At 41.2% G+C, this 21,643-nt stretch overlaps 1 protein-coding gene across 1 annotated transcript in view; it reads left to right on the plus strand.

Moving 5' to 3' along the window:
* The window catches only part of CPEB1 (cytoplasmic polyadenylation element binding protein 1), a 100,463-nt gene that overhangs the window by 2,371 nt on the left and 76,449 nt on the right, over positions 1-21,643 (plus strand). The window contains exon 2 of the mRNA XM_060003614.1: positions 14,007-14,181. Within this exon, the coding sequence (XP_059859597.1) occupies positions 14,007-14,181 (175 nt within the window). The remainder of the gene's footprint in view (positions 1-14,006; positions 14,182-21,643) is intronic.

Below are 21,643 nucleotides of genomic sequence, written 5' to 3' on the forward strand. Positions count from 1 at the left end.
TCGAGTGACCATGGAAACATGAGCAGTTTGGATTGAGCCTTAGGCACTTGGTGCAGGAATGTTTCTGTGGTCTTGTCTTTCTTTCCTGCGGTCCCAGTACCAGTGTCTGTGAGTCAGTAAGTGGAGGAAGGTGATAAAAGTAGTGCGGCTCCATGCTCAACACCCAACTTGTTAAGAGGTTAATGATAATAGCTGTCTTTGTAAGTTTTTTCAGGGGTGACCAAGCAACTTATTTTGTTTTTAATCCTTAAAATGGGTTACAAACCCAAATCCCTACAGGGGCCTGAGGTAACAGAAATGAGTAAATGGAAAGAAAGTAGAGTAGTGCCTACTGAACTACAGAATTTGCTTAAAGGAGAGCCAGTAGCCTGGTTCTTGGCCATGCAGAAGTGTGGGCCCAGAGTTCATGGATCTTTGACTTTTTTCCTAGTTAAGCTGCCAATCTCTGTTTTTTACATGTAGCAATTAAAAAATTGAGAACACTGGATGGTTCAAAGTCTCTGAAGATTGGATTCAACCTGAGGGCTAGTTTGGGGTCTTTGTCTTAAAACATCCCTTTTAGATTTTCTCCCTATTTTGCAGATGATGAAACAGGCTTAGAAATCAAGTCAGGAGGCTATCAAGTGATAAAACCAGTGTGTGAACCTACGTTTTTCTGGTGCCATAGCTGAACCTATGGTATTATGTGTATTCCCGTATGTCAGAGGGATCAAGGGGTTATTGGTGGTGTGCATTGTATAGAAATGCAGTGGTCTATGGGCTGGTCACATTCATAGGCAAAGTGAGCCTTAACTGCATTGGAGGGAATCTCTGGTTGCTGTGGAAGTCAGTGTGGGTCTTCTGAGCGTTAGCACAGCAGTGTTGATGTCAGGAGGAATGTGCTGTGTCTATCATTCCATAATGTGTGGCAGAGCAGTTAGCTGATTCTGAGAGAGCCAGAGGTCTGGAGAAGTCAGGCTCCTCCCACTGTGGGGGTGACCCTCCCAAACCTCTACACAAAAGACTGTCCTCTTTCAGGACAGTTAAATTTCAGCAACATTTCCCTTCTGAGACTAGGCATATTTGAAATTATGGTTTTGTAAGACCTGTGAAAGTAGAATGGGGCTTATTAAATCTCACCTTTTTTCTCTTAGCTAAAATTTCCATAATTCTGTCTTTTAGATTTCCAGGCAGAATTAATAAGGGTTTTAGCAGTATGTGGTAAAATCTGGGATAAGCTCCCAGGGCATAAAAGAGCCCTGCACCAGGACTAAGGAGCTGGCGTTTCATTCTGGGCAACACTTAGAATCTTAGTGTATAATCCACGGTAGCAGATGTAAAGGGATATGTACCTTTATTTCTGTATCTTATTCCCAAAGGATTTAAAGCATAAGGAAGTGAAGAGCATATTCTGAGATGTTGTCAAAGGAATATTTCAGTGAGACTGCAGACTCCCATACACACCAGAAAATTTTTTTTACCTGTGGTCTGGGAAGTTTTTGGAAAGATGGAAACTTTAAAATGTTACTTGTCCCCAGCTGCTGCTTTAGCTACCTTTACAGGCCAGGGTCTCAGCTGCGAGTTCAGTGTTTGTGAATTTGGTGAAGGGGAATCGTGAGATGACTAAAGTAGCTCTCTGCTCGTATTTTAGTGTTTATATGCTAGGTGATACCTGTGCAAAGTTTTTCATTCATTGTTTTCAGCTAAATGTTCCCTATAATTGTTAGGTGTTTGTTTAAAGGGCAGATTAATTAGTGGGTAGTACTTCTGGCTTGAAGTTTGGGATAGAAATGCATACCAAACCCAGATATTAGTGTTTAGGCTGCTGTCTTCAGTAGCTAGTGGTGGAGGCAGTAGAACAATCATGGGCTCAAATAGCAAATTATTTTCTCTCATATGGAAGAGCTCTACTAATCCCATCCTGTTCTGCAAATCTGCTTTTCCTAGGCAGTATCTAAGCTGTACTGACTCTGGGGAGAACTTGCCAGAAAGCCTGGGGGTAGGGGATGAGGGATAGGAAGAGGGTTGGACTTAAGAGGTTGGAGTGGAGGAACTTACATAAAGAATTTTTGCTTCTCTCTGTTGTTTGAGTTAAAACCAAGATGCATTGCTTGCACCCTTTCAGTATTTGGATACTGCTGACCCCGCCTCCTTTGCCCCACATACTGCAGCTTTGAAAATGCCCTTTTTCTTTCCTGCCATTGTTGGAGCCTGATTTTAGTTATACCTGTGTATGAGAGCTTGTCATCTTCTGGAAGCACACAGATTCCAGGTGTTGAAAGTTTTTATGTTCAAGATAGGACCCCCCAAAACAAGGCATTTTTCAGTTACAGTAAACTGGCTGAAAAGATTGAACTAAAAAATACATAATATGTATAATATTTCATATTTTTCATAGGGAAATTACCTGACTTTGCATAAGAAGTCAGTATCCAAATTTGAGAGTGTTAAATTTACATTGTAGACAAAATTTTCAGAGTTTTGTTACTGAGATTTAAAAAGACTCCTGTTAGGAACTATTTTGTTTACTCAGTATATAATGTGTTTTTAAGTAACACAGGTGTGGGGGAAATATTCCTGATTAAATAGGGTTGAGCTTTGCTTTCAGCGGTGCAGAAGAACACTTAGGCATGGGTAGCTTTTGAATTCTACTTCACTTTTCAATATTCCTGTATGGGTAGAGTACCCTTTTGATTTTTAAGGCATTTTGTGATGACTTTCCTTGAGGTAATTGGAGAATTCCCAGAGGGCAGGTCTAAAGATTGATTTGTGTGCTAAAAATGGGTCACAGTTGTGTGTAGCTGCTGATTCTGGGAGTAACTTGACTTATAATAGTGTGACTGGTTTCTTTATTCTTGGCCAGCATAATATGCTGACAAACTATCATCCTGACAGGCTTAGCGCCGTGGCCTGAAGTTTTCTTTGATAAAGGTGTGGGAGTAGCTCTTCTCTTGTTGAAGGAAAGCATTTACCTTGAAGGGCAGGTTGGGTTTCTTTGTGTCTTTTGACAGAACACTTAATCTCTTACTACTTAACACCTGTGCTCTCTGCATTCTGGCTTTGTGCTCCTGGCTTCTGGCTCTGACACCATCTGTCTCCTGAGTCTGCCCTTTCTCCTGAGACTTTTTTAAGCTGTACGTTTGGAATTGTTTTGAAGCTCAGGAGGTGTTGGAGACTTGTCTGCCTCCCAGGTATAACTTGGAGTTGACACCAAGCCTGGATTATAGTGTCTCAGTATGTTCACGGATGAGGAGAATTAAGCTTAGCATGAAAAATGGTTATTTATACAGTGAGAGGATGATAGAGCCAAAACTGGAACCCAGGTCTCTTTATTTCCAGACTAGTGTTATTTCTGGAATTCACGCACCTTGCTCTTTGTTATATTGATCTCTCATTATCTTTCATTTTACTTAAAATTTCCACTTGGTTCATAAGACTCTGGTTTCCTAGTTTTTCTTCTTTTCTCTGGTCTTTTCTCGTCCTGGCACTCACAGGCTTCCTCCTCCTCCCCGTGGATGCCACATTCCTCGTGGCTCATTCTGTTGGCTCATTTTTGTTCTCTTTTACAGAGGGCCTGTGTGTTCCTATAGCACCAGGTCACGTTTTAGGTTGAGCTCTTTTTGCCCTGATTGTTCTCAAGAACCATAGTTCTGATTAGCTTACTGAATGAATGTGTCTATCTGAGGCATATTAAACCTAGAAGGTCTCAAAACTACCAATTTCTTCCTTTTCCTCATCTTCTGGGGCTAATCTAATTATATCCCTTCCACCCAATTACTAGTCAGTTTTTTTCTGACTAGGGTCTAGTGTCCTCTTGGGGGAAAGAACTGTGTTTGGGTGTTTTTTTGTTTTAATTTTGTTTTTTTTAACCCTGAAGGCCCCAGTACAGATGGATGCTAGGTAAATACGTACTTGTAGCTTTCGTTCGGAAACCTCTCCCCAGTTTCTGTAACGATAAAGCCTTGATGTTATCTAACTCTTGTCTCCCTTAACTCCTGTGTATCCTTTTATCCGTTCTCCATTCCCATTGCTACCACTAGTTCAGGTCTCCCTTGGATGAATATTTTCAGTCTGCTTTTCCTACCTTCCTCCTCAGTTATTCCTGCCTGTTCAACATCTACGGCTCTGTGTGGAGCTGTGTCATAGTAATGTAATGGTCTTGTTGTTCCCAGACACATTCCTCAGACCCGCGGTCCTTGGGTCTTTTTTATTTTTGGCTGTGTTGGGTCTTTGTTGCTGCGCACGGGCTTTCTGTAGTTGTGGCAAGTGGGGGCTATTCTTCGTTGCGGTGTGCGGGCTTCTCATTGCGGTGGCTTCTCATTGCGGAGCACAGGCTCTAGGCTCTAGAGCGCAGACTCAGTAGTTGTGGCGCACTGGCTTAGTTGCTCAAATCTTACAGTTGCATGTGGGATCTTCTCGGACCAGGGCTCGAATCCGTGTCCCCTGCATTGGCAGGCGGATTCTTAACCACAGTGGCACCAGGGAAGCCCTGGTCCTTGGGTCTTAATGGGTGGTTGTATCTCCCGAGCTGAATAGTGAGCTCTGGATGAGAGGGTGTTTTCCTGTATCCTTTCTCATCCCCTTTCTCATCCCCTACACACCTCTCCACGGAACAAATAGTGAGGTGTTGCTGATTAAATACAGGAATTTTAAAATGAAACTCAAACTTCCTTTGGATTTTTGGACTTGAAGAGGCTGAATTTGTCTCTGCCGGTCAGGAGCTTACGCCAGCTCCACCACCCTGCTGCTTTTCCTGCTCATATTGCCCTGCCTGAGTTTGGGAGGCTCTCTTAATGCTAAAATTTCTGAATGTGTCAGATGGAGCTGAGAACAGTATTTCCCTGCCCTTGGAAGAGGCTCCCCCCACAGCTTCAGAGTTGGCACAGAGCAGTTCCCTGACCTGGTCTCTCCTCTCCTCCTCTCTTGTTTTTCAGGCTGCCTTGATGCAGAAGGAAGAGGAGAGCCAGGCTGGGATTCTGACTTGAGTACTAGTGCCCTGTTAACCTGGTTGACTTGGGGAAAGATTTTCAGTTTTGCTAAGCATGTCTTTTTCTTTGTAATGAGACTCAGACAAGCTCATAAATTTTTGTGACGAACAAAGAAACTGGAGGGTCTGGATGGTTGGTTATATAGGCCCTTTTCTTGCCCTCTCCAGTTGGACTTAGCTTCCTTTACCATCCCTCTTTTCCGGTTATTGAAGGATTGTCCTCCTCCCTATTCAAAGAGCAGTTTTGTGTCTTGGTGTCCATCTTCTCTCATACCTTCAGGACCTCTTGGTCAGTTGTCCCTGCCACATCTTTTATCTCTGTCTGTAAACATGGTCATCTCTCTCTCATGTTTAGACTTTTCCTAGTACAACAGCTCCTCCAGCAACTAGCCTCACTGGCTTTTCTTAGCTTCCCCATCAAGCTTTTGTACAGAGTAACCTGCCCCCCCCCCCCCAGTCTTTACTGCCTCACCCTTCATTCATCTCTTAAATCCTTGAGATCTGACATCATAGGATCCTGTTCCCTCTCACACATTCTGTTCTGAAACTCTTTTTAGCAAATTCATTTTGCCCTATCAAATCTTACAGACGTATCTTGAGCCTTTCAGGATGTTTGCATTCCTGCTGAGATGTTCTTATAAGATCTTTGAAAAGTGCAAATTTGATCATCTATTCTATGAGGCAGTGGTTTTCAAACATTTTCATCTCAGGATTCCTTTATACTCTTAAAATTTTGAGGACCTCAGGAGCCTTCACGCATGTGAATCATATCTGTCAGTATTTACCCATTAGAAATTTAAACTGAAAATAAATTTATCCATTAGTCATTTAAAAGTAACAAATCTATTACGTACTAACAATTGTATTTTCCAAAACAAAAAAAAACTGAGAAAAGTAAGCATTTTTCTATATGTTTGTTAACCTTTTTAGTATCTGATTTAATAGAAGCTGGATTTTGTTGTCTGCCTCTGTAATCTGTTGCCATACGTTGTTTTGGTAGATGTATATGAGGAAAATTTGGTCTCACATAGATATGTAGTTGGAAGAGGAAAAATATTTTAATAGCCTTTTCAGGTGATTTGGCTTTTCCTCTTTGGCGCCAACAAGTGGTAACTTCTTAAAGGTTCCAGTTGTCCTTCAGTATCCATGGGGGATTGGTTCCAGGACCCCCCATGGATACCAAAATCTGGGATGCTCTAGTTCCCTATGTAAAATCACACAGTATTTGTTTATAACCCACGCAATCCTTCCATATACCTCAGATCATCTCTAGATTACTTATAGTACCTAATACTATGTAAGTAATTGTAAATACAACGTAAATGCCAGTTAAGTAGTTGGCCAGTGCATGGCAAAATCAGCTTTTGCTTTTTGGAAATTTCTGGAATATTTTCCCCTAATAATTTTACCCTGTGGTTAGCTGAATCTGCAGATGAGGAACCCAAGGATATAAAGGTCCAACTGTAGTTGCAACATGAAATCTGAAGCCGTATGGATGTACTCTTCATGCTCTGTTATGTTAAAATGCATTGGTCTGTCTTGCATTTTGGATGTCATCTACCCATGTCTGATTTTGTAACATCATGTTTTAATCATTTGACAAATGTTGGTTCACTGCGTTGTGCAGTATTGCAAATACTGGTTAATAGCACCACCAGTCTCATCAGAAAAGTCTTTTAAAGTATTGAGGAAGGTGTCGAGTTCAAGTGGTGGCAAATACAGTTTTTCCAGAATTCTTATTTTTTTCTTCCAAGTTCAAATTTTATCATTAGCAACAGATACTGACAATGATTTATCTTTTGAAGCTACTGGCTTAACTTTGTTTTCAAGAGAATGTTTGCCAAATACCCAAAATTGATAACCATAGTATGTCAATTGTTTCTTCAAGTATTACAAAAATTATTTCATGGAAAAAAAAAAGAGGCTAATTCTTCTTGAAACTCAAACACAAATACTTAAAAAAAATTTTTATTTTTAAATTCTTATTTTTTGGCTGTGTTGGGTCTTCGTTGCTGCGCCTGGGCTTTCTCTAGATGTGGCAAGCTGGGGCTACTCTTCCTCGCGGTGCATGGGCTTCTCATTGTGGTGGCTTCTTGTTGCGGAGCACGGGCTCTAGGCTCATGGGCTCTAGAGCGCAGGCTCAGTAGTTGTGGTTCACGGGCTCAGTTACTCCGCGGCATGTGGGATCTTCCCGGACCAGGGCTCGACCCGTGTCCCCTGCATTGGCAGGAGGATTCTTAACCACTGCACCACCAGGGAAGTCCCCTGTCTCAGGGAATATTAAAGGCATGTACTCAAGGGTTGAGATTTAATAAAATTTTTACTGTTTACCCAAGGACATAGTAAATCTGGCTTTTTCTGGGAATTCATACCATAAGGAATACAATAAATTTTGCTACAGTTTATTGGCATTGCCTTGATTTCTGCTAAGGTGTCAGATTTACCTACTTCTATTGCTTTTGTATCATCAGTGCAAATGTCAACACAGTGAAAAAATAAACTGATATCTTAGAATTATGAAAATAGTTTTGTTTTCATGGACCTCTGAAAGGGTGGGTACCCAGACTCTGCTTTGAGAACTACTGCCACAGAATAAGGTCAAGTTCCTTAGTTAGTGTATAAAGTCTCTCATGGTCTGACTTCAGCTTAGTGGCCACGTTTGAGCCCTTGCTGGTCTATTCCTTGAACTTTTAAAAAATTGGGTAGTAACATACATGCAGTAAAAGGCACTAGTGTTAGTGTATAGCTTGATCAATTTTTACATGTTTATATAGTTTTATGTATTTTTACTTATTTATGTTTATTTTTATATATCACAAATCAAGATGCAGAACATTTCCAACACTCTGTAAGGTTCCTTTGTGCCTTTTATCCCTTCCCCTCTCCACACACACACACACACACACACACACACACACACACAGAGTTAAATACTGTTCTGATTTCTGTTGTCATCAGTTGGCTTTGCCTGTTTTTGAACTTCTTATAAATGAAATCATGTAGCATGTACTCTTGAGTTTGGCCTTTTTTTTTCCCCACAGTTTAGTTTCTGTGAGGTTTCTGTAAGTTGCAGTGTAGTACAGAAGTTTTGTTTTTGCTGTATAGTACTACATTAGAGATGTGAATAATTATCCATCTTACACGTTACAGATGTGAACAATTTAGACATGCTTATGGGTGTGCAGAAAAGAGTTAACATAGCAGATCTCACTGCTGTCCTTTGGCTGGTGTCTGGGAACTTGGATTTTGAGTTGCCACCATTCCCAGAACTGGTTAAGAATGATTTACTCTACATAAACTATATTAGGTATAGTAAATCATTGGCTTTAAGTATAGTAATATGCCTGTTTGGCAAAACCTTTTAACCTTTTTACCTACCTACTATCCTTTCTAATTTCTATGTATGTTTATTATTAGGCTTATGATATAGCATATAACTTACTTGTTTATGTGCTTGTGTTCCCATGAGACTAATTCCTTGGGAGCTGGGGCTGTCTTATTTATCCTCTCTCCCCAGAATAGCTCCTGGTGTATGGTGAGAATGTAATCAGTAAATATAATTGTAATCTTTGGGTCCCCAAGCACGAGGTCATATTGTTCGTGGCTTCCTTGTTTTTTGTTCATGTGGAATTGTCTCTGCTCCAAACTTAAAATCCCAAATCCTGAAATGACTTTGAGTGGCCAAGAGCTTTGACAGTGAAAAGAGATAGAATTGATGAGTGAATATTGGTTTTGTTCTTGTCTTAATAATTAAGAAAGGAGTCACTACAATTTATGGAGGTTGTGATGGAGGTGGTAAAAATACCTATGAAATGAATATAATATGGGTCTGCTTTTCCTGTGGTATCTGTATTGAGTGCCTGCAAATTTAGCAGATATTATGTTGGGTGCTACTTTGATAAAGGCCTTGAACGATCTTACAGTTTATCAAATGCAGAGCTAACTATGCATACAGCAAACAGTTTGACAGGTAAGTGTGACAAGAGCTACAGTTATAGTGACCATGTGTTTTACGTATTCTTGAGCAGTCTTGGTATTAAATATTCCCTTAATGTTCTCATAAACCTGTCCTGGAAATTGTAGTATTTCCTTTTCCAGATTGAGTTTATAGAGCGAAAAGAATATTGGGCATTAAATGCATTCTGTAGAAACTGAAGAATAACCAGAAAAGTAAAGGGAGAGCCAGGAGAAAGTGGTTCCTGAATTAAATGAGTGGAGAGTAGCCGAGGATCAGACACCCAAAGATGTCAATCAAGTAAGATAGATTTGAAGTATCGGTTGGGTTTGGCAACTCAGGTCATTAATGTAGTTTCTTTTGGGGAGAGAAGGACATGCTGGCAGGATATTATGGGTTGAGAGGAAGGATGAACAGGAGGTTCAGAAGTAAATATGGCATATTTTCTAAAAGATTGGTGGTAGAGCAAAAGGAAGAAAGGCAGTGGCTTAACAGAATGTTTTAAATCAAGGAAGATGTGTTTTTTTTTTAAGATGAGAGAGCCTTGAGCATACTTACTAATGGGAAGGAACCAGTGGAGAACAGAGAGGGAAGTGAGATCATGAATGAAGAGGAGGTGGTATCTTGAGTCTTGTATCTGGTCTCTTTCTGCAGATAAGGACCTGCAGCCTTATCTCCTTTATTCCTGGTGAGCCTCCCTGCCCAGTCTTGTTCCTGCACTCCCTTTCCTTGAATTTACTGTGTTCTGTATCCACTCTGTGCTTGTTCTTTGTCTATTATGTTCTTCTTCAGGCTTGCTTATTGAAATTCTGCTTTTTCATTAATCCCTAGCTTAAAAGTCTGAATTGTTAAACCATCCTAGGTACCTTAAATATACTCATCTCTTCTGTAGTATTTTGTACTTACCTTGATCTCCACTTACCTAGCTGGTTGTCTTTCTTTCTCCCACTTAGCTCGTTCTCCCCAGGGCATGGATTATGTTTTACATGTTTCAGTAATCTCAACATCTGACCTAGCAGGTTAGTATTTATGAAATATTAGACTATGTGACACTGTCATTTTGTTGGTAGAAAAGGTAGGATATTGACAACTTCATATGGATCAACCTAATAAATTTTTATTCCTTACATTCTTGCACAGAAGACTTGAGGTGGAAGTTTAAGAATGGACAAGCAAGGACCAAGGAGAAAAGTTAGAGAAGCATTTCTTAACAGCTGTAGAGTCACTGAAATTCAAACAGAAACTGGCTTTGAGTGACCAGGAGACTAAAGCAAACATGGAAACTTGGCTAGATTTACATTTTCCCATAATGTAAGGAAAACATCAATTCCTTAGGGGAAACTGCAACATTTCCTTATCTTGGTCTGAATGACATTTTTCTGAGTGGGTAGTCATACAAGTGCTGTTCGAAATTGTGGTAAACAGTATCCTCAAAATCCTGAGTGTACATGCTAAAGAGGTTTTATTCAGCTTTATCATTACTTACTAAAAAATTGAGACCAAATTGCCAAAGTACATCTCAGAACCACTTTTTTTGGGATACCTAAGTATATTACTTTCTTTTGCTGTACAATAGGTTAAAAAAACCAAAATGTTCAAGACCAGTGCTATTAGCTAAAAATATCTGATTAATTAGAAAACTAAACTCAGAAAAATTTTTAGCATGAATGGTTTTGCAAAGGGAGTCAGTGGATTCCAATCCATGGAACCCCAGGCTTAAAACTCCATCAGGAGGAGTAGATAAACTGTGTCCCATTCAGACAGTCTTCCATAAGTCTTTCAGCTGGCTTTTGAGGACTCAGGTAATAGTCTTGAAGTGGTCTGCAGTGTAGATATTTTGTTGTTGATTAAAGGCAAACTTAATGAAAACAAACCCAGAAGGTGGTAGAGTTGGCATTCATTTGTGACAAATATCCACAAACCAGGATTTTGACGTAAAGGAATGGCCATTTCATCACCATGTTGATCCCGGGTTATACGGTATTTGAAGACAAGGCCAGGGTTTCTAAAATAGGGCAAATCTAGATTTGTTCTGGCATACAAATAGGTATAACATTTTAGGATCTTATTCCTGAACTAGCAAACATAGCTGCATGGTGTGGGTTCAGATTTTAAAGAATTATGAGTGGTAGTTTCAAACCATTAAGGCAAAAAACCCTCTAGTTATGTGCTGTAAGCTTCTCTGTGAACTTGATTAGGATAAGTTGAAAGCATACTTATGAGTAACAGTGATGGAGTTGGGAGACATTTGTCCCTAATAAGTTATCGAGCGTATCCAGGCACTTTAATTTCTCATTACCACAAAGTCTGCAAGGTAGGTGGGTACTCCATTTTCTACCTAAGGCAACCAAGGCTCAAAGAAGATACTTAAGTATTTGTACTCCAAAGCATATAGACCTCCTTTCCAGTCTGCTCTCTTCTCCCATACCTAACACTCTGCCATGCTGGACCACTTTTGATAATGCTGCTCTGTTCTCTGTGTTCTTCAGACCTTCGTCTTACCCTCACTTCCAGGCACATTCTCTTCCTCTGAGTCCCCTCAGCTCAGAGGACAGTGTATGTTTACAGCACATTGTAGCTTGCGTTGTGATTGTTCACGACATAATCAGGTCTTAGTTCCCTTTCTAGACTTCAAAAAAATTTTTTTGACTGAGTCTCTGTCTAACCTGCCTACCCTTAGAATGCTGCTGTAGATAGCAGGCAATTGGTTAATGGTTATTAGGCAGGGGATGAATGAAGCATGTAGCCTTAAGATCCGCAGATTGATTATAAGTGCTTATTATCTTAGCCCTTGTGCAGTTGCCTTAACGAAGTTGAAAATCATCTTAGAAATCTACAGTTGTGAAAAGGGCCTTGTGTCAGTGGATTTAACCATTCTCGGTGGGACCTCTCTGGAGGGCTTGGGAAAACAACCTTGCAGGACTCTTTCAAGAGCTTGAAAATGATATGGAACTCAAGTTTGTCCCTTTAAGGCCATCCTGCAGAGTTTATAAAATTGTAAATGTTTCTGGTCATTCTCATGCTTATACCTGGATTTTAATAGGTTAAACAAAATAACACCAGGCTTTTTAAATTTTGTTTTGAAGTTATCACCTACAAGATCTTAGGTGCTAGTTTCCTTACTTGGTCTGTTCCCCCCCCCCCCCCCCCCCCCCCCCCCCGCCCCAAGGTAATTGGGAATGATATAACTGATGAGTCAGGCTCCCCTTAGAAGATTCAGTCTGTCAGCCAGTATCTCATTGCTTAAATGTCAGGCATGGGATGTGGTGAGTTAGGGAGATTGAAAAGTAAAGAATGGTACCTAGATTTCTGTCTAGGGCACCTGGAGGATGGTGGTGTTATTTGCTAAGACAGAGAATAACAAAAGAATCACTTGGGTGGGGGTTCAGTTCATGTTTATGTATCTGGGAGTGCTTTTCTCATTCAGTAATGTCTTACCTGAGTTGTAAGTACTTTTAATGATCGTGTGGAATTGTATAACTTATTTAAACAATTCCCTTTGGGTGGTGTTTGTACCACTCTTGGTCCTGACCGTGTCTTTTCCTGTGATTATATCTTCAGATGTAAAAATGGTAGCTACCATATGCCAGCACCATCCTAAGTGCTGTAAACATCTCATCAGAAGGTTGGTAGGTACTCTTCTGCCATTTCACAAATGGGGAAACTGTGGCACAGAGATTAATAACTGCCAATAAATGGCAGAACCAAACTTTTTAAACAACTGTATTGAGATATAATTTGCATAACCGTAAAGTTCACCTTTCAACTGTAAAGTAGGTGGTACTCCATTTTGTACCTAAGGCAACCAAGGCTCAAAGAAGATACTTAAGTGGTAAACTTAGTATTTGTACTCCAAAGCATATACACCATCTTTCCATACATATATTTACAGTTTTGTAACCATCACCGTAGTCTAATTTTAGAATATTTTCATAATCTCAAAAAGAAATTTTGTACCTATTAGACACGACCTTCTAACCTGCTCCCCACATCCCCAGTTGAAGGCAGCTAATCAACTTTATTTTTTTTTTATAAATTTATTTTATTTTAGTTTTGGCTGTGTTGGGTCTTTGTTGCTGCGTGCGGGCTTTCTCCAGTTGCGGCGAGTGGGGGCTACTCTTCGTTGCGGTGCACAGGCTTCTCATTGTGGTGGCTTCTCTTGCTGTGGAGCACGGGCTCTAGGTGCACAGGCTTCAGTAGTTGCAGCACGCAGGCTCAGTGGTTGTGGCTTGTGGGCTTTAGAGCGCAGGCTCAGTAGTTGTGGCACACGGGCTTAGTTGCTCCGCAGCACGTGGGATCTTCCTGGACCAGGACTGGAACCCATGTCCCCTGCATTGGCAGGCGATTCTTAACCATTGCACCACCAGGGAAACCCCAACTAATCTACTTTAGATTTGCCTATTCTGGATGTTTCATATAATTGGGCTCATATAATCTGTGGTCCTGTGTGACTGGTTTCTTTCACTTAATGTTTTTGAGGTTTACTTGTGTTGTAGTTTGTATCAGTACTTCATTCTTTTTTATTGCCAAATAATCTATTGTGTAGATAAATTCAAGATTTGAACCAGGTGTGTCTGGTTCTTAACGCTCATGTTGCTGCTACCATGCCATTCTACTTCCTATACATGTCCCATTATGTTAGAAGGTTCTTGAGGCAGCATCTTACATTTCAGTGTTTCTCCCTCTTATGGTTCTCTCAGGGTGCCTTGCTTAGAGTGAAGTATTTTAATATATAGGCAAGAAACCCAAGTCCTTGTTAACTTTAACTTGTGGTGTTGGATTAGAAGAAAGGAGGTGTGAAGTCTCTATTAAAAGGGAGAGTAGAGGGCTTCCCTGGTGGCGCAGTGGTTGAGAGTCTACCTGCCGATGCATGGGACACGGGTTCGTGCCCCGGTCCGGGAAGATCCCACATGCCGCGGAGCGGCTGGGCCCATGAGCCATGGCCGCTGAGCCTGCGTGTCCGGAGCCTGTGCTCCGCAATGGGAGAGGCCACAACAGCGAGAGGCCTGCGTACCGCAAAAAAAAAAAAAAAAAAAAAAGAAAAAGGGAGAGCAGAAAATCTAAACATCTTTTTTCTGCGTCTAGGAGGAAGACGCAGGAAGGATAAAAGATTGCTGGGACAATCAGGAAGCACCTGCGCTCTCCACGTGTAGCAATGCCAATATCTTTCGAAGGATAAATGCCATATTGGATAATTCTCTGGATTTCAGTAGAGTCTGCACTACACCTGTAAATCGAGGAATCCATGATCATTTGCCAGGTGACTTAGATTTGAAAACTTGGATGTGCTAGGCATGTGTACACAGCTGTTTCTAGGCAGCTTCCTGGTGACGCCTATGAAGAATGACCTTGAATCTCTGACAACACTTGCCCCTTTTGTAGTTTGCCTTGTGGATTGGGTCCCCTTTGGGGTGAAGACTTCCTTCGATTATAATACAGAAATCTTTTTTATGATTCACAAGACGATTAGGTGAAAAAGGATAGGTCAAAGTGATAGGGCTATTTATATATACAATTACAGTAGAGTCACATATGTTTAAGATAGATTTTCTAATAGCTGCATTAGGAAAGTTTAAAAAAGTGTAATACTTGATCTAACCCAGCGTAGTCAAAATATCGTGTCAACATGTAATCAACATAAAAAACTTTTAATGAGATATTCTTTCGTTAGTACTAAGACTTCAAAATCCAGCGTATATTTTACATTTACAGCACAGCTCAATTTGAATTAGCTTCATTTCAAGTGCTCAGTAGCCACATGTGACTAGTGGCTACTGTATGGGATGGTGCAGCTCTTCAGTGTTTTAATTTCTTTCAAAATGAGTGCAAGTCAACAAGCATTTGATTTTTATGATATTTGATTTTATGATTTTATGATATTTTATGATATTTAGTATATTCCACAGAATAGTTGGGGAGAGGGGAGCATCTCCTGAAGATGATTCACAAGGAGGCTTGGGTGTCCTAACAGTGTTTCATAATCTTTTTGTGGGAGTTGCAACATATTATAGGAATGTTGATGGAATATTTTTTGTTTGAATTATTTTAGATGAAAGTGAACGTGTTTTTAATTTTGTAAACGGACCTTGAAAATATTTGGTAAAACACAGATTCTCAGAACAAGGACTGGTAATTGCTGTTTTTTAGTTACAAATTCTTTGATTTATTTTTAACTTGGCCTTGGAAATAATTCCCACAGAGATGTAGGAGCATGTGAACATAAAGTAGCTAAATGTTTAAGGGAGAAGTCCATTAGGAAGGAGATGGCCCGATGGAATTTATATTTATTAAATTGTGCTGGAAGGGAAATGAGAGAAGAGCATGGGGGCTGGGAGACACCGGTGGGTCTTGTCTCTTCTAACTTCCAAAAGAGTATACGTGTGATGTTTTCTGTTATTTGGAGTCAGCTGTGAGCTAACCCTTATTCTTTAGCTTATGCTGAGTTAAAAATTCAGAGAACCTGCTTGCTATGTATGCGTTGTTTTTTCCTTTTCAGAAAGTTGCATGAGTTATATTCCAATAAGAATGACACTCAACAATGACTTAAATTTCACTGGGTTGCTTCAGACATGCTGGAACTTTTATGGTTTATAGCAAAGTATTTTTCAGCTAATGCTAGGTTGTTGACTTGTGTGAGGGGAAGGCTCCTGGTCAGTGCGACAGGAGCTTTGAGGAGTGTACGTTTGCAGTTGGCCAGGGCGCACGGTGGCCTCGCTGGCAAGATGCCAGGTGCTGGTGAAAGTGTTACCATCCCACTCTGCCCAGGTCACTGACTGGCCAGACTACAAGGTACAGACTTCTTGGCCTCTTCAGGGTCTTCTCAGGGCACGGGTTCAAGAAGAGTACCTTGAAGAAATAGGGAAACCTGGCTTGTAAGGTTGCCCTTGGGCAGTGAGATAAAGTAGATAGTTTTTCCAGCTGTAGGGCAGAATGGTGCCTCCCCAAATGCCTCACAGAGTCCTCCTGGGGGGCTCAATAAGGAAAGCAGTACTGCAGTTTGAAGGGACCTCAAGGGATTGTAGGAGAGGTTCTGGTCAAGGTGTTCTGGGCTGTCCTTCGCACATATCTAGCCCCACGGTATGGTCAGCTCTCTCTTTGTCCCCACCTGAGATGTTGGTGCAGGGCTGTGGGCTCTTGGTCTTGAGTGGTGAGGCAGGGCTGCCTGGCCTAGAGCAGAGAGCAGCTTTCCCAGGTTTCCCCAGCAGGAAAACCCACCTTGTGGTTAATGAGCAAGTAAACTTGGGCATGTATTTTCCATGAGGAACTTCAACGTGAATTTGCAGCTTCTGGTCAGAAGTAATCCTATTACCTAAGGAGATAATCAGAATGATAAAAACCTAAGAACAAGGGCTTCCCTGGTGGCGCAGTGGTTGAGAGTCTGCCTGCTGATGCAGGGGACGCGGGTTCGTGCCCCGGTCTGGGAAGATCCCACATGCCGCGGAGCGGCTGGGCCTGTGAGCCATGGCCCCTGAGCCTGTGCGTTTGGAGCCTGTGCTCTGCAACGGGAGAGGCCACAACAGGGAGAGGCCCGCGTACTGCCAAATAAAAAAAAAAAAAAAAAAACACCTAAGAACAAGATTGGTTATCACAGTATTATAACTAGGGACAATTTGATGACAACAAAAGCTGAAGTAACCATGCAGTGGAATGCTCTGCAGTTATTGATATGATGTTTGTAGAAGACTACTTAATGATATAGATAATCACAGTACCTGAAGTGAAAAAGCAAAGTGCAAAACAGTATGGTCTCAGATATGTATATATGTATAGAAAAAGACTGGAATGACAAGACATAAATGTAGCAGTGAAGGTGTAATGGGTAATTTGTTTTCTGTGTGCTTTCCCCTACTGGTTCTTCTGTGACAAACATGGGTTTTTAAAAAATTAATTAATTAATTAATTTATATTTTTTGGCTGCATTGGGTTCTTGTTGCTGCACGTGGGCTTTCTCTCTAGTTGTGGCAAGCGGAGGCTACTCTTCATTGTGGTGCGTGGCCTTCTCATTGCGGTGGCTTCTGTTGTTGCGGAGCACAGGTTGTAGGTGCGTGGGCTTCAGTAGTTGTGGCTCATGGGCTTAGTTGCTCCACGGCATGTGGGATCTTCCCGGACCAGGGCTCAAATCCGTGTCCCCTGCATTGGCAGGCAGATTCTTAACCACTGCGCCACCAGGGCAGTCCCCAAACATGCTTTATAATAAAAACAACTTGTTAAAAATGGTGTATCTTGGCACAGTGTTTCACATTGCTGTTTGAATTTTGCATAGGCGAATTTAATTTTAATTGCACACCTTGTTTCGTATAGGTATACCTAACTTTGCAATAGTTAATGTACCATTTATTTTTTTCATTTGAGCAAATGTTTGCATTGTCATTTGCAAGGCTGTGTGTTAGCTGTGACAAAATTTCATTACATACAGTATGCAGTGAGAGTAGTATCAGAACTACACGCTCAGTTGATAAGGTATTATTGGGAAAGTGCTGTGGCAGGGTCAAAGGAAGGAGAGACTGTACTGGTTAGGGAACTAGGAAACACTTTTGGATGAAGCAGCATTTGAAACGTGCCTTGAAGAAGAGAAAGCCATTTCATTGTAACTGGATGTTGAGTAGATTTTTTTTTAACTGTTGCTTCAGAATTAGCATTGGGGTCCAAAGCTGAAATTGAAGAGGTGTTGTTAAATGACCTGTGGTACAATGACAGTCCCCAAGAGTTGGAGCCAGGTGCACCTCACTGGCTTCACAGATACGAAGAGGTCACAGAGCTGTCCCTACTACCCCAAACATCATCTCAGCCTTTCCCTGGTCTGTGTAAGAAGACTGCTTAGGGAGGGCAGCATTTGAAGTGATTCCCTCCCCTCTTAGTGGAGCACAGTGGGGCGCAATGCTGCTTCCGCTGTCAAGCCAAGCGAGTTTGGAAGTGTCTTCCAAGAGAAGCATTTGTGTAGGTTGAGGGGGCTTCCAAGAAGGAAGGCAAGGTTGAGCCCATTGTTAGGCAGCAGACTTGCTCTCTGTCCTTGACTGAGTAGAGATGAAAGAGAAATTGAGAGAAGATGTGGGGCAGGGAGGGAGGAGGGTGGAAGGTGGCTGGAGCTGTCTGATTCCCACCAGTTGACCCACAGGGAAGTTGTGACTTTCTGTGGTTCAGGAGAAGTTGCAGAAGGCCTGAGCTTTTGGGCTAGCATCCCACCAAGATGGCCCTCGTTGTTGTGTATGGGGTGGTAGGAGTTGGGATGGGGCTGGAAGGGTAGGCTAGAGCCAGATCCCTTACACAAGCAACTCCTCATGAGAGGGGTGTCTGCTACCTAGAGGGCCCTTTCCCCACTCCCTGGTCCCTTAAACCATAATCTATCAATATTAAACTCTGAGGAAGGAGGGAAATGGGCTGTAAATGGACATGTGATTAAAGCATAAATGAACTGAGTATTTATTTAGTGTCTGTAAAGTGTGAAAATTGGTAAGATGAGGTTAAGGGACATCTTAACTACTGGATGGGCTGGAGGCAGTGACTGGAGGAAAAAGTTTCATGTTAACTCCCTGAGAAAAGGGAAAGATTAGTCAAAGTAGTTCACAGTAAGGTGTGGGACTGAAACACTGATTAAGATTTTTTTATTTAAGTGTAATACACATACAGAAAAGTACATATCATAAGTGAAGCGCTCACACTGTCTCCAACTGAACACCAGCATGTAACTGGCACCCAGATCTAGATGAACTGCTGACTTTCAATTTAGGACCAAAGAAGTGTATAATTGTACAGATGTATTGAATTTCTGACTGAGATGATTTCCTTTTTTATTCTGGAGTATCATCAGTAAATTGTCTGAAAAGCTATTCTGAAATAAATTTTACTGTATTCAGGGACTTCCCTGGTGGCACAGTGGTTGGGAATCTGCCGGCCGGTGCGGGGGACGCGGGTTCGAGCCCTGGTCCAGGAGGATCCCACATGCCGCAGCGTGACTGAGCCCATGTGCCACAACTACTGAGCCTGAGCTCTAGAACCGGTGCACCACAACTGCTGGGCCCGTGTGCCACAACTGCTGAAGCCCGCACGCCTGGAGCCTGTGCTCTGCAACGGGAGAGGCCGCTGTGGTGAGGGCCCCGTACGCCGCAGCGAAGAGTGGCCCCCGCTTGCCGCAAGTAGGGAAAGCCCGTGTGCAGCGACAAAGACCCAATGCAGCCAAAAAACAAATAATAATAATTTTACTATATTCAGCCCCAGCTAACAGGCGACAGTTGAAATTACTCTCGGGAAGTCTTGTTTCCCACAAAATAAATATTTTGTAGAACCTTAATATATGGCTTTAGCAGTTAAATCCAAGTATAACATACATACAGAAAAGTATGTATGATACTTTTACTATGATAAATATGCAAATTCAATGACTTTCCACATACCAAACACATCTTGTATATATCCACTCATATATAGAGGCAATAGACCAGAAACCCCCAGAAACTCTGCAGTCTCTTAACTAGTGAAGGGTAAACCACCATGCTGACTTTTAGATGCATACATTAGTTCTGCCTGGTTTTGAACTTACATAAATAGAATCATAAATATGTACTCTTCAGCTGTGAAATTCATCCATATCACAGCCAGTAGTTGTGGATCATTTGTTCCCACTGCTATACTGTATTCTGTTGTATGAATATTCATTCTGGCTTATTCATTCTACTGTTAATAGACACTTGGGGCCATTATGAATAGTGCTGCTATGAGCATGTCTTTTGGTGAACTTATTTCTTTTGGGTGTACTCCTAGGAGAGTGTTGGCTTATAGGGTGTGTGATTTCAGCATTAATGGATGCTGCCAGTTTTTCACAGCAAGTGCACCGGTTTACACTTGTGACAATGTCAGATGGTTTGGGTTAGTTCCACATCCTCACTAACAATTGGTATTGTCTTTTTCACTGGTCATTTTGGTGAGTATGTAATGGCATCTCTATTGTGGTTTTAATTTTCATTTCCCTGATGACTCATGAAGTTGAACACCTTTTCATATGTCTGTTGACCTCTGGATATCCACTTTCCTGAAGTGCCTTTTCAGGTCTTACCCTAATATTTCTTTATGGTTACCTGCCTTTTTTCCTGTTTACTTGTTGCTCTTTCCTGTTTACTGTTTACATATTCTGCATATGAGTTCTTTGATATATAGAATAAAAATGTTTTCTCCCAACCTGTAGCTTGTCTTTATACTTTTTTTTTTTTGCGGTATGTGGGCCTCTCACTGTTGTGGCCTCTCCCGTTGCAGAGCACAGGCTCCGAACGCGCAGGCTCAGCGGCCATGGCTCACGGGCCCAGCCGCTCCGTGGCATGTGGGATCCTCCCGGACCAGGGCACGAACCCATGTCCCCTGCATCGGCAGGCGGACTCTCAACCACTGAGCCACCAGGGAAGCCCTCTTTATGCTTTTAATTGGTATATTTTGAATAACATAATTTAAGTTTTAATGATGTCCAGTTTATCGACTTTTCAAATATGGTTAATGCTTTGTGTCCTGTTTAAGAAATGTTTCCCTATTCCAAAGTCATGAAGATATTTTGTGTCTCGTTATAAAAACTTATTGTTTTACCTTTCACTCTTAGATTTCCAACCCATCTGGGATTAATTTTGTACATGGTGGAAGGTCAAGATTCATTTTTTTCTGTATAGATAGCCAGTTGACCCAGTACTATGTTGAAAAAAAAATCCCTTTTCATTGCACTGCTGTCACCTTTCTCATAAATCAAGTATATATGTTGTATGTGCATGTCGGTTTTCTTCCATTGAGCTGTTTATCTGTCCTTGTCTTAGTTACTACAACTTTATAGTAGATTTTGATATTTGGTAGTGAAGTCCTCTGGCTTTGTCCTTCATGATTCTTGGTTCCTCTTGGATTTTTGCATTTCCACATGGTCATAGATTTAGCTTGTCAGTATCACGTCGTTCCACCCCCCCCCAACCCCCACTCCCAAACTCTGCTGGAATTTTGATTGAGAGTTCATTGAATCTATGAATAAATTTGTAGAAAATTGGTATGTTGATGACAAATCTTTGAATTCATAAAGTTGGTGTATCCTTTCATTTATCAGGTCTTTAATTTTTCTCAATGTTTTATAGACATCTTGGACATCCTTTTTTAGGTTCATCTCTAGGTCTGGGTAGGTGTCTGTCTAATGCTACTGTAAATGATTTTTGTGTGTGTCGTTTTCTGTTTAGTTGCTGCTGCCTGATGGTCTTTTCTAATGTGGGCTCCAGAGCTGGATATACATACTGTTAAGTTTTGGAAATTTGAGTCCCTCTTACATGCAAATTTAAGTTTATGGTATTCTGTTTTCTAAATGTTCTGTAGTTTCAGTCTACGCGTGGTTTTATTCACTTTTGTTGATCCATGTGGTTTTTGGAGGATATATGGAGAGATTTGGATTTAGGCAGCTGCCCATTTTCCAATAGGAACCAGGAAATCTGATCGTGCTGATCTTGTTTGAAAAAAATATGCATGTGCGTGTACACACATATCTTGGCAAAATGTACACCAAATTTTTTTATATTAAAATATTAATGATGTACACACCTTTTAGAATGTCTGAAATTAAGAAGACTGACCATGCCAAGAATGACATGAATGTGGAAGATCTGGAACTTTCATAAACTGCTGGGGGGAATGCAAAATGGTACAACTGTTTGGAAAACAGTTTGGTAGATTCCTAAAAAGTTAAACACTTACCTACCATATGACCTAGCAGT

The sequence above is a fragment of the Delphinus delphis genome, chromosome 2 (assembly GCF_949987515.2).
Source record: "Delphinus delphis chromosome 2, mDelDel1.2, whole genome shotgun sequence".
NCBI lineage: Eukaryota > Metazoa > Chordata > Mammalia > Artiodactyla > Delphinidae > Delphinus > Delphinus delphis.